At 39.4% G+C, this 14088-nt stretch overlaps 1 protein-coding gene across 2 annotated transcripts in view; it reads left to right on the top strand.

The window, feature by feature from the left end:
• Positions 1-14088, top strand: part of CFAP210 (cilia and flagella associated protein 210) — a 570861-nt gene that overhangs the window by 13544 nt on the left and 543229 nt on the right. Inside the window, exon 2 of one of the 2 annotated variants that reach the window (XM_044075493.1) lies at positions 5879-6111. The exons of the other annotated variant lie outside the window; for it this stretch is intronic. Within the exon in view, the coding sequence (XP_043931428.1) occupies positions 5879-6111 (233 nt within the window). The remainder of the gene's footprint in view (positions 1-5878; positions 6112-14088) is intronic. 2 annotated transcript variants of the gene reach the window in all.

Below are 14088 nucleotides of genomic sequence, written 5' to 3'. Positions count from 1 at the left end.
CAGTACTTATTACCTTGATACGGCACTCTTGTCATAGATAGTACCCCAAAAGGCAACCCCCATTTCTCGGTCACCCACGTCCCCAGAATCTTTTTAAAGTTTTTTGTCTATTCCTTCTAGCATGTCGAGGGATCAGTTGCTAGTGTCCTCTCCTGCTCAGCTGGTGAACCTGGGAATATTGAGGCAATGTTACAATTGCCTCATGTACCTGAACAACCCTCTCCTCCTCCCACAAAACACAAATACATGCGAGAGATGCAACTATACGGCCAAACTGGAGGCTGAGCTCTCTCAACATAGGACTGGCAAGACCAGTCAGGAGGAGAAGGTTACCACACACACTATAGACCCAGTCTCACATATTACCATTACAACCTCAAATCATACACATAAACACACAAAGACATACTCGGAGGCTCTGATCAAAATCTACCAAAACAGCAGAGGCCACCAAAGCAGACACCCAAACAACCACCACCTCAGAACACAACACCTGCAACACATAGACCTCACAGTCAGAGTGTCAAACAGTCACAGCCCTTAAGGCCAAACACAATGCCAGACACACTAGTCATTGGTGACTCCATAGTCAGACACACTGGCGTCCCGCTCACCAGACTGAGTAAGGAGAAGGTCACAGTAAGCTGCCTGTCGGGCGCTAGAATCCGCCACATAACGCAAGCACTCAGGTCTCTCAACAGCAGGTACAAATATGATTCAGTCATTGTCCACCCTCGTGTAAGCGACCTGAGGCGTACCTCCTTGGACTACATGAAAAGAGACATTGAGGAGCTCTCTGATTATGTAGCCCAGACAGGTATGACCCTGACCTTGAGCAGTATCCTACCTTCACCAAGAATGATGCCACAATACAGAGATAAGATGATCAGCTTTAACAATTGGCTTAAACACTGGTGTCATTCAAAGGGGATCCAGTGTCTGTCTGCCTGGGATGACATGCTGGACAAGCCACGCTGCTTGCAAGGGCGGCTTGCACCTGTCACCCTGGGATTCCGGATATTGGCAAAGGCTCTTGCCACCCCATAGTGCCTTTTTAGGCAAGGCTCAAATTCTAAACCTACCACCCTAGAACACAAAAAGGGAAAAAACTAAGGGTAATGCTGCTCAATGCCAGAAGTCTAAATCTCAAAATGCACCTTTTCGAGGCCCTTCTCAGTATGGAGAACATCGATGTCTGTGCTGTGACAGAAACCTGGTTCAAGGCTCCTGAGAGCACCCCAGCGCTATCAGGTTTTACCTCATATCCTGCGTTCCGGCCCCAAAATCTGGCCAATACCAAGAAAGGAGGGTATCCATATTCATCAAGGACACCCACACCTCAAGATTGGTGTAACGCACGATGCATCTGAGACCATCCAGGTGCAATTAACCATAGGCAAGACTGCTCTGCAAATTGTAGCATGTTACAGGTCACCCTCACAAACTCAGGAACCTCACATGGCCTTCCTGAAAACACTAGAGGGATAAATGTATCACCAAACACCATCATACTAGGTGACTTCAATTACCCTAATATAGACTGGGAACACTACTCAAGCCCAAACACCCTAGCCCAAAAGTTCCTGGAATTCATAAACTCAAATGCCATGGAACAACTAGTCACCATCCCCACAAGAGGAGATAACATACTTGATCTCATCATCACGAACATGGGAGCACAATGTTCAACACCGGAGGTGTACCCCTCACTGGTGAGATCAGACCACAAACTAATCTCGCTGGAGGTCCTCATCCCACCCCACCTGAAATAAAAAGACCACAGTAAAGAACTTCTCAAAAGCCGACTTCACACTTCTAAAGACTAGTGTGGTCTCCTTTAAGGCCCCGAGCGTGGAAAACAGTACTCAAGCCGCTGAATCACTTACAAATGCCTTCTACCAGCACCTGCAGGACTGCATGGATAAAGCAATCCCAAGCAAAACAAAGACTCTTTGTACCAAAGGCAAGCGTCCAGTCTGGTGGACCCCAGCCATAAACAAACTCTACAACAAAAGGAGGAAGCTACTACAAGATAGAGCAAAATCCTTAAAAGGTAAGACACCCTTGATCACTATAAGTAAAAACTAAGAGCTCTCATAAAATCATCCAAAGCAAATTTCGAGAGAAAAATAGCTAAAGACTCAAAAAGACAATCATAAGGCCTTCTTTAGCTATGTTAGAAACCTGGGAGGAAACTCCCAGATATGCTCAGAGCTAGTTCAAAATGATGTGAAGATTACTGATCCTACAGACATTGCCAACATACTGGCTGACAGGTTCAGTGCAAACTTCTCCCCTCCCCAAAGGAGAGATATCTATACCAAGCGATTGCAGCCCCCAAAGCATCTCCAGCGCCCAAGTGCGAACTGCTCTCTCCAAAGCAAAATACACAGCATCCATGGGACCTGATGGTGTCCCCGGCTGTGTGCTCCATGAACTCAATGAGGAATTAAACCCACAGCTAGGACAGCTGTTTAATCAAAGTCTTACCTCTGGATACGTACCCAGGGAGTGCCGCACTGCAACTGTGGTACCACTTCACAAAGGCGGTGCCTCCACCGACCCTGGAAATTACCGGCCCATTAGCTTGACAAGCCTTATCTGCAAAGCCATGGAGAGGATCATAATGGACCTCATAAATAAAGACATTGGGAATTTGCAGACTTTGGATCCAACCCAGTTTGGCTTTGTCAAAGGCAGATCATGCCTTTTAAACTTGGTTGACTTTTTCGAAACAGTCACCAAAGCCATTGATGAGCGAAAGGCAGTCCATACAGCCTACCTCGATCTGGCTAAGGCTTTCGATACAATACCCCATTCGGGTATCATTGAAAAACTCATCAGCTTAAATGTCAACCCATACATCACAAGATGGGTTGCAAACTGGCTGAGTGACAGAACCCACAGGGTCAGAGCTGCTGGCGCCATGTCAGACTCAAAGCCTGTCACAAGTGGTGTCCCACAGGGCTCAGTCCTGGGCCCACTCTTGTTTGGCATCTACTTTTCCAAGTACAAGCAAACACAGGAGGGTTATGGCTGACAAAGTTTGCAGATGACTGCAAACTGGGCCATAGTAGAAAACACATCTGACACAGATATCCTTCAGAAGGGTCTCACAGAAGCGGATAACTGGTGCCAGAGCCACGGCCTAAAGTTAAATGCCAAAAATGCATAGTCATACCCTTCGGGAAAAACAAGGTTACCTAGCTACCAAATAGGTGGCAATCCACTGAGCACAGAAGAAGTTATCAGGGACCTGGGGACCCAGGTTGATAGTAGTCTGTCATTCGACACCCATGTAGCTAAAGTAGTTAGGAAGACCTTCTACATTGCCCACCTTATCATGAAGGGATTCTCATCTAGATCAAGGGAGGTCATAGTCTCCCTTTACTCATCACTCATCAGACCAATGATTGAGTACAATGCCCCATTCGGAATGTATCTGACCCGACACTTGCAGCAGCTGGAGAGGCCACAAAAGTTCCTCACCAAAAGGATAAAGGGTCTCAAAAATCTGTCCTATGCTGCCCGACTGAAAGAACTCCAGCTCTATTCAGTCGCACCGCTTGCTCAGAGGTGACCTTTGCCTAACATACAAGGCCATGTCAAACCCAGATTTGATGAATATGCTTCACCTCAAAAATCTAGATCCATCAGAGCCACAAGGGCGGAGACTTAAACCTTGACACGGCTATTAATAGGGCGTGCTGGAGGGATAGATTCATCACCCAAAGACTCCCTATGCTGTGGAACAAAATCCCGGTACATGTGAGGCAGAGCACCTCGCTGGCCTTGTTCAAGAGAAATCTTGACCAATGGATGGGAGATCGCAGATATACCCCAGGGATTACCTCAGTGTCACTGCTCGACAGAGGCACAGCAAAATAATGGGTATAGTTCCCCATACTAAAGGGGTGGCGTAAGCCACAAAACGATGGGCTAGGCTTGTAAATGCCCTCGGGCAGATAGCCTAGTATGAACCTATGAACCTATGAACCTATCTCTGAAATGCTGCAGTTTAACTATTGAAGAACTATCAAACCATGGCATTTGGCAGCTGTTATGAACTATTAAACTATGGCATTTAACAATTAAAGTAGCTGTCAACCTGCAGCAGTAGTCTATCATTCACTGACAGGACTATGGAGGATCTGAGTTTGAAACAGGAGAACATTTTACACTGGCCTTGGCTGTAGTCAATGGCATGAAATGTACAAGACATAATTTGTAAGGGTCAAAAAAGCTTGCAAAAATACATTGGCTGTCTTGTTCTTTAACAGGATGGATGCATTGACTAAAAAGGATGCAAGTCTGAAAATGTAGCATTGTCTGATGATGTCTATTTGTTTAAAATGATTTTCCAGATCAGAGTCTGCATGCAGCAGCCCAGACTTAGGAACAGAATGCAGAAAATGCCTAAAAACTAGAACATTTATTGTCTTGTTCTTGGCTGCTGTAGGATGGTCACAAGTCTGAAACTAGTACTGTATCAGTATGAGTATTTGGCTAGGTGTTAGACACAAGTACATTTACTGAGGCAGACTTTGTGTGGAAAAGTAAAGAAAAAAAATAAACCATTCACAGTGAGATAACTATTTACTGGTTACTGGTCATTGGGGTTGCCACCTGTTCTGATTTGTGTTTTAACACCTAGCCTCTTACTCACACTATGTAGAAAATGCATATTTTCCTTGAGTTGCATGTAGTTTCCGTACATTTTGTTGAGTGCAAATTGAACAATGCTGCATCTTGTCTCAGTAATCCATAGGAAATTACTGCTAATGCAGTTTCTAAGTGTATGGTTACGGTGATGCCTTAATTTTGAGAAATTTCCTTTTCCTTTCTGTTTGTTCGACTGTGGAGTTGGTATATGTTAGTTTCAGGATGTGAGGGCCTTGTGGCCCACAAGGGGCTGCAGGGGAGATTTGCCCCCCCCCTTGCAAAAACACTCATATTTTATTTTATTTTTTGTGTGTGTTGAGTTCCCTACCACTTATAATCATTGAGTTGGCTCATGTCCAAGTTGTAACTCAGTGAGTCATTGTAGAAGTATTGTATGCATAAAACTCAGGTATGAGTTTTTGGAAAGTTTTGCTGAGATATTTCACTTAGTATGGCTATGCTTCAACCTCCAACATTGCTTAAACTGGGGGGTGGAGGCTATTAGAAAATTGGAAACAGTTGTATTTATCAGCAATTTCAGTTTTAAACATTTAAACATTTTACTGTGTGAGCCTGACATATATTTTTTTAACATGTGCAAAATTGTTGCCACATAGTCATAACCAGTTTTATTTGTTTATTCATTAATTCATTCAGTCTTTCATTTGGTACGGGGCTAAGTGGTCTGTTTCCTAGACCAAATTACAATGAAAAACATACATATAATGGTTCAAGAATTCCAATCAATGTATAGGGAATGTGAAATAGGTAATTAAAGGAAATAAAATACACACATGCTAGCACAGTGGCACATGCTAACACAGTGGGAAGTTTGGTGATATACTTAGTATTTAGTAGGATGTCCCTATAGTAATCATTTTGAAGAAGTAATATCTAATTTATAAAATCTAACATATTAAATATAGACTATAAATAACTTTGCTGAACAATGTGTACCTATAACTTGTAGGGTTGGGAGGGTGGCCTAATGGTTGAGGTGTTTGTCTGTACACAAGGTACAGGGTTTGAGTCTCACAAGGGATAATTGTCTAGGCTTAAAATGGCTCGCAAGGGCAGTTAGCCTAGTACTAATCTATGAATCTATAATGTCCTAGAATGAATTTCTCAAAATTTTTCCAGAAAAATAAACAAATTGCTTTGCATCTTGTATTTATACTTTCTGATATTGATGCTTGATTTTTTTTTTCTTTTACAGTTTTAGTAGAAAAGTCTTTTGGAGATTCAAAAGGCCCTGTAGGAATTTTCTTTCACGGTGGAACAGATCTTCGCCAGGTTACTGTGTTACCTAAAGCTGAATGGGAGAGGATTCAAGGAAGTCTCAACAGTTTGACTAGAGAGGAAGAAATCAGACATGCAAAATGGAAAGAAAAACAAGATTTACACATGCACTCCAAAGAAGTGGTTAAGAATTGGTCAAATACCATAGCAGTAAGTGAAGTCTAGGGAACTACTAAAGGGGCGGTGAATACCGCACAACGTGGCTGGGCTAAAATATGCCTTCGGGCAGATAGCCCAGTACCAACCTATGAACCTATAAATCTAAGTATATGCTATACAGAATTGTCATCTATTTAGATGACTGCAAATAATTGAAATCATGATGTATTGTTGAGAGTTTTGTTGCATCATTCTGTACTGCCATTTAGGGGTTCATTGTGCAATGAGTGATGGTTTTCTTTACTTGGTATGGTACACAAAAATTCACAGAGCAAACAGTCACTCAATATTAGTAGCTTGTTTATTCAATAACTGTTAATGCTGTGTGACTCTAATCCCTTATTATAGGCATAATTCATAATGCTGCCAGGCACTGCTCTGGGACAGGAGTTTTTACCTACAGTAGTTGCTTCTGTTTTTTTGCATTGAATGAACTCTTCCTAAAATGTTGTATTTCTGACACTTGACTATGGTGCTGCAGAGCTGAGGCAAAATGCCACATATCTTCATCACACGTCCATCCCTCTGATGTAACTATGAGATCCAGAAGGGAGGGAGTTGAAGGGAGAAACAGAGTTGGTTAAAAAGTGAAAAAAAAAACTCGGTGGCTTGAAGAAGGACAGCAATAACCCACCTCCCCAGGTCATCCTTAAGATCCTCGCTGGCCGCAGCTCAAGTTCACGTATTGGACCTAGAGTTGATTGGAATGCTGGTAGACCCAGCGAAAGACATTAGGCACTGGTCTGGTTGTTAGAGTGACAGAAGGAGAGGAAAAAAAGACCAGTTTTCAGATAAATAAGTAAAGAAAGTCTATAACAAGGTACTTATCTACTCAATATCTCAAACTAATTGACCACTTGAAGATGCAGCAAAGACAGAGACTGACTAGTTGCTTCAATGGCATGCCTTCATACCTCCTTAGATTTATGAGTGTGTGGAAGGCACACACAACCTTTGGATGTTGGCTGGATATCTTATCCTTGGCAGGATGCATTCCATGTAGCTTGGGGTATTGCATCAGTGATCTGTTCAAACACCTACTGTTAAACTTGTACAACTGTACTTTTCAGACTCCTTATTCTCCAGAAAATGCAGGTTAATTAATTTCTATTATTCTGCTCACCTTCATGGCGACAGTGAACAGATGTGGACAACAGCTTGTGTACTTTGTCCATTATACTGTCTGGGACTACTTCATTTCATAAATATGAATTGCAGTGGACTGCAGTTGCATATAGTACCAATGTGGCATTATGAACAGCTCACAGGAGTGCCTAATGTACCAAGAGGTACTAGATGCTTCTTTGCTTGGTCAAGGCTATTATTTGGTAGCTGTTATGCCAGCACTATAGGGGACTCCATTTTTCCCTGCCATACAGTACTATGTTTTTTTTTATCTTTGACAGTGCTGTCTGCTGAGCAACATACTAGCAGGGGAGGCGATTGCTCTGTCCACAACTGGTAAACTAACCATTTGTACAGACTCGCATAGTTTACTCTCTTGGGAGCAATATATGCAACAATGTTGTATGATTTATGATATGATTGGGATCATTAGTATGGGAAATCGATGATTGTGGCAGTGTCAATGTGCAGAAGAGCAGAACTATGTACAAGGTCTTACCCTAATATGTAACAACTTTTGTGATTTGAGGAGGGCTTTTGTATGCCATTCTATGGCATGCATGCCCTGCTGCACTGCACATACTGTCTATGAATAACACCATAAGTGAATAAGAAAAATATTTGCAGCATCACTGATTTAGGGCCTTTGTCCTTCATCATTTTAGTCTTTTATTCTTGAGCTAAATGGTTGAGAGCTATGGCATTTAAATTACCAACTTTAAAGTACATTTCAAAGTTTACTCAGAACATGTGGATGATAATGGATTACTATCTTGGCATAGCGATAACTCAATTGTAAGATTTTAAAGTTTTAATGTACTCAATGTTTGTGAAGGGAGTCAAAATACTTTATATTAATTTAATCAAATCCTCTTCCACTTTTTAGTTTTCAGATCCACTCTTGGCCTGCTGTTGTTCAAGATGGGATGATAGTGAAAAATACAAGAAACTGCTTTCTTTTTGTGGTGTGTATATATATTTGTGTGTGTATTTCTCTCTCTTTATATATATATATATATATATATATAAACATATATATATATATATAAACATATATATATATAATCAATATATTTAAACATGCAAGCCTTTACTGAGATTGAAAGAAATTCTCCAAATGGAAGTCCATCAGATAAATGATATTTAGATTTCCACTGCTTGCATAGCGAATGCCCCCCCCCCCCCCCGTTACCAACCCCACATCTGTATTGAGGTTTGCATCATCTGAAGCTATGATGTAAGCAAAGTAAAGATTTTTAAAAGTAAGTGGTAGATAACTGATCCCAGAGGAATACTGACTGCTACAGATGCCAGGTAAGTTAGACAGGGATTTTGCTCCTCAACCTACTGAGATGGCAAATATATACGTATATATTATTTTTTTTTTCTGTTTCCCACATCCCAGAACACCATTTAAGTCTGTCCTACACCTCCTAAGGCTGCCAGCTATGTTCTACAGGACTGTTTCCTTTGATAACATTTCAGCTGGCTATCATGTTTTCCAGCATGAGATTTTTGTTTAAAAAAAAAGACCTTTATTGAATTAGCACTTGTGACATAGGCAAACTTACATTTATATAAAAATAATCAAACCATATTAACAAGTTCACCTTTACAAACATTATACATCACATATCTTGTTGTACATGACATAATCATTGCAGCATTATATAAATTGTTCAATTCCTGCTTTCTCTTAACCCTCATTCCTCCTCCAAAACATTTTTCTGCATTTATCATTCCCACAATTTCTATTTTTTTTCTATGTAATTTACTCCTATCCTATTTTAAAAATCCTACTCCTGTTCTTTTGTTTCTGTTACAGTATGTACTTCAAGGATGGTTGGTTTAAATTTTGATTTCCATTTTTTAGTAATTGCATTTTTGGCAGGCACAACAATTAAATTTTAACAAGGCCTTACTATGTCTAGGCTGGTTCCATTGGTTAGGTCAACAGGGAGTGTGGTCAGAAAATCTGTTTAATCAACTGAATTTGGTTGATGATGCAGCTGGTCAACAAGTGTGTGAGATTGACAATCCCCAGGTAGAGAAATATTCCCTCTTCCCCCCAGGGAATGTGCAATCTAGGAGTTAGTATATATAATTAGCAGGGGGTATGGGGAATACAGGTGGGGCTTGACCCCTGCAGAAAACAATGTTTTAAAGTTGCATGGATCAAGGTTCTCCCTCAGTGCATGCATACTAGGTAGTTGAAGTTTTGGTTTTCAATGTAGAGTGGTTTACCTTCAGGACCTCAATGTACATGTTAGTCGACCAACTGAAGGTAAATTGTCTTGGCAATTCAGATCCTGTATCCTAGCTCAAAAAATAATTTCCTTAGTTACACTAATTTGCTGGCCCAGTATTCATGACATTGCATTCTGTAGGGAATTTTAAAGTCTGCTCCCAGGTACCACTTTCTTCCCCATTACACCTCTAATATTTGACATCTACCCAAGGAAAAATTCTTTTTAGTCTACTTGGGATCTAAAAGTATGTATGCAAACGCTTCCAGGCAAAAGTCCTACATTTTCTAGACTTTGCTTATTTTGAAGCCATACATATGTCCTTCCAGTCTCCCTTTATGAATTGCTTATTTAATCTGTCTCTCAGTCTTTTCTGACCTCCTCTGATTGATCCCTATAGTTATCGTGCAATATTTTATATGCCCTACTAATATCCCTTTTTAACAGCAGCTTCTGTACAAGATTATTCTAAAAACTCAACAAGTGCAGGTCTTTCACTTAGGATTCCCCTATCCTTTTCTGTTTACATATAGTGTGATATCAATCCCTGATAGGAAAGAGGATTTCTAGCCTGCAATCCAAATGTCTTCTTGGCCTCTTCCCATTCTATTATCTTTTTCTCTTTAATTATTTGTTCCCAATACCTGGCTTCCTTTGCCATCTTCCTCCAGTAAATTCCAGCCCCCTCTTGTCTATTCTGTATACCCCTAACTGCAGTCACCCCCCCCCCCCCATTGGCATGATCTTCATTCTGCATTCATGTGTTGGCTTAGATCTCAGTATACTTACTTACTTTTGTATGTATGTATGTATGCATGTATGTATTTATTTATTTGCAGTTTGTTAACTGGGAAAGTCCAGTTGGCCTTTCAGATCCCATTTTCAGTGGAGGCTTGGCGAGAAAAGCTCCTTAGTACAATAATAAAAGAAGAATTTTATACATAGGCAGTATACGACTAACAAGTAATTGACTTACAAAGTGAGAACACAGTTAGCACTCCAGTGGCAAGACAAATAGCAACCACAGTTACTACATTTTTGAGGTTATTCAAGCATAGAGGAAATTATTGGAAAGCATGGCATAAAAGTAGAAAGAAATCATTAAAACTAGATATTCTGAGGAGGCTTAGTGCAAGTACAGTTCCAGTTGGAAGATAGGTGTTCATATAGAGAAGTTTTGAAGCAGGCAGGATTCTGAGTTGTTCTAATGACTAAAGGTATAGCATTCCAATATTTGGCTAAAGAGTAGGAGTACAGAAGCTGGCCGGGAGGAAGATTTGGTTGTAGACTTGCAGAAGTTTATAAATATAATATTCTGTATGATTGTTATTCTGCTTAAGGATCTGCATCTAAAATCCCACTCTTTCCTTATTTCTTAAAGTCCCTCTTGCTTCATCATCATCTCTTTCCACTTTGAATTGTAGCTTTTTCCTTATGTTATGTATAAGAGCCTTAACAGTTTAGCTCTAAAATATCCCTTCAAATCAGGCAATTTTAATCCTCCTTGTTCTGTTGGAGGCATCAACTTATCCCACTTGATTCTTGCCCTCTTCCCCTCTCAGATAAAATCCTTCAACTCTTTTATTAATTACTGTTCACAAATTCTCATTGGGTTGATAAAAATGTGCCTGGCCTGCTTGTAAAACTAAAGGGACTAAAAACATTTCCACTGCGTGTATCTTGCTATCCATATCCATAGGCAAAAGGTTCCAGTTTCGCAGTTTTTTTATATATATTTTGTTTAGTCTCATTCCACATATCCTTAGCTGCCATAACAGTGTCCTTTTAACCCATGTTCCTAAATGCCTGATTTTATATTGTCCCAAAAAATATGGGTGTTACTGAATCAAATCCTGTGTGGGTACATAGTTTACAGCTGTAGGCTTTGTTTTATTTTCCTTAATTTTATTCCCCCCCCCCCAAAAAAAAAAAAAAACTGAACTGTCTCAGAAAGTTCCATAACACTGAGATGTCCTTTTCTGGGTTATCAGATACAAAATAATATCATCTGCAAACTAAATACAATGCCATAGTACATAGTTATATACTAGGCTAATAACCACCAGGGCCTTTGTAAGCCTGGCAGTGCAATCAAACCCAGTTGTGTCCCTATGTAACATGGGCATTTATTAGGAGGGAGTATGTTGGTTAGGAAGTTTCTAGAGGTTATGGGGGTATGTTAGTTTGGGCATTATTGTCTGCTTCTTTCTATAAGAGACATGGGGGCCAGACCAGGGTGAATTTATGACTTCCCATCATTTGGTTAGGGTTAAATAGGGTTAGGTATGGACACTTTTTTACATGGATGGGGAACCTCTTCCAGAGTATGAAATTATATCCTTGAATTTCTGAGTCCCTTATTTTCTTTTCCAGTGGTTTTAAATATAACAAAGAGGAAAGAGAACACCCTTGCCTGGTTCATCTGTTCAGACACAATTTAGAGAGGAATTCTACCATTGTGATTTTTGCCTCTGATCCCTCTTTTGTCCTCCTAATTAACCTTATTATTGTGTCAGGAAATGCAAATGGTTCCATTGCCATGTTCACAAAATTCCAGCTTATTCTGACTAATGCTTTCTCTGCATCAAAACCCAACAGCAGCAGCAGTATTTTCTTACATTCTGCTTCCCTCTGGATCATCATTGTTTAGTTAATGTTGTCAAATGTTTGCCTTCCCTCCACAAAACCACACTGATCCATACCTATCAATTTTAGCAACGCGTTTGCCATTCTTTTAGCCATTATTGATATAAACATTTGAAATGGGCCTATATGAAGCAGGATCTGATGGGTCTTTACCATCTTTAGGTATTATAGCCACCACAGTTTTATTCTAGGATATTGCTGCTTCTCCTCCTTTTAAAATATTGTTAAATAAAACCTTTCTGATCTTTATCACTTTCTTTCCTCCTACTTTACAAATATCCACTGGAATACTGTCTATTCATTGAGACTTTCCTGTAGATTGGTTATGTATCACCATTTTTATCGCATCTCCTCCTAACTTAATTAATTGTTGAGCATCATCTACCTCTATACTTGGTGTATTTAAGTCTTCCATAAATATTTTCATTTGTGCTTTTTCTTGATTTTCCCCACTTCTCTGATTTATACACATTTTTGTAAAATTTCTGAAATAATAATACTTGTACAGTATCTATGGTTATTGTTTTGTTATTTGCTCTTTAAGTTTGGCAACAACCCTTTCTACTCTGTTGCCTAAGTTGTTGTGTCAAAAGGTTTGTTCTCTGGAGTTATAGAAAAAAACAGTTACTTAACAGCAATCTTTCTAAACTCATGCATATTATCCAGGGACTCCCTTATTTTCTCTTTAGCATTTTGCAGTTGTGCCATTTCTTGTTCTGTGAGATCCCCCTTAGTCTGGAATAGTTCAACTTTTGTCAGCCCCCCTAAATAATTCTTGTTACTTCTTAACATATCTCTTTTTCTTTTATTTCTACCCTGCTTTTAAACTCCATTTTCATTTTATCTCACTTGGTAGCTATAACTTCTGAAGTACTTTCTATCTTCATTAACAACTCCCAAATAATTTCCACTATGCATTCCTTAAATTCCTCTCTTTGTAACAGGTAGGTGGGAAGTGCCATTGTCTTATCTTTACTTTACTATCCCGCATTTTTATTTTAGTAATTATTGGTACATAGTCTGAAAATGTTATTGGATGCGTGTCAAAAGTTCTCAATTAAATGCACATGTTCCTATAAAGAATAATTTCTGTCTAGTCTAGTCCAGTTATTATAACTTGGGGAATAAGATATAAATTCTCTCTGAGTTTCTACTACTAAATTCAAGCCTTCCATACCAAATATTTTCAAAAATTCCTTTAGAAAAATGTCCTCTGTTATATTTTCCCTTCTAAATCCCCAATACCGCATCACTGTTACAAATCAAATTCCAGTCCCCATCTATAAGTAATATACCCTGCTGAAAGCTTGTTTTTCTCCTGAAATTTTAAGCTCCATAATAACAGTTTTAGGTGGACTATAAAAACATGCCAGTGTAATCCCTATTTCCTTTCCAATAGACCCTTACTACCACAAATCTGCCAATATTGTATTTTCCCCCTCCTCTATCACTGTTGAAGCTCCTCTAGCAATTAATATAAGTGCTTCTCTTTTCCTTTGTCCCTGATATTCTGTTGAATATCCATTCTGAAAACCTTTCTTTATCAAATTCAAATAAATGCTCAGTTCTTTCTAAATGTGGCTCCTGTAACATTGCTATTTGCACTCTGCATTTCTTAATATAATTATTGTTTCCTTTTTGTCTATATCTGTGAAATCATTCACATTCCAAGATAATATGGAAAGTGTTGCCATTATGGTAATAAGTCATTATTACCACCTATGATATATGATAGCTTTTTTATATGTCTGTGTTCTGTGTCTAGCTTTTGTGACACATGCACCCACTAGTGTTAGGCAGGTTGATCCTTTATACCATTTTTTCTTATCAACATTGGAACCTATGTCACATTTTCACATTTTCGAATACTTTTAATGAAAACCCTCAAAAAGAAAAAAAAACAAACACATATGCAGAATACCCCGTAACCCATTAACTTAATACAAACACA

The sequence above is a fragment of the Protopterus annectens genome, chromosome 6.part1 (assembly GCF_019279795.1).
Source record: "Protopterus annectens isolate FY-2018-M chromosome 6.part1, PAN1.0, whole genome shotgun sequence".
Taxonomy (NCBI): domain Eukaryota; kingdom Metazoa; phylum Chordata; order Ceratodontiformes; family Protopteridae; genus Protopterus; species Protopterus annectens.
The sequence above is the reverse complement of the archived record's forward strand: the minus strand, read 5'-3'. Positions and strand labels throughout refer to the sequence as shown.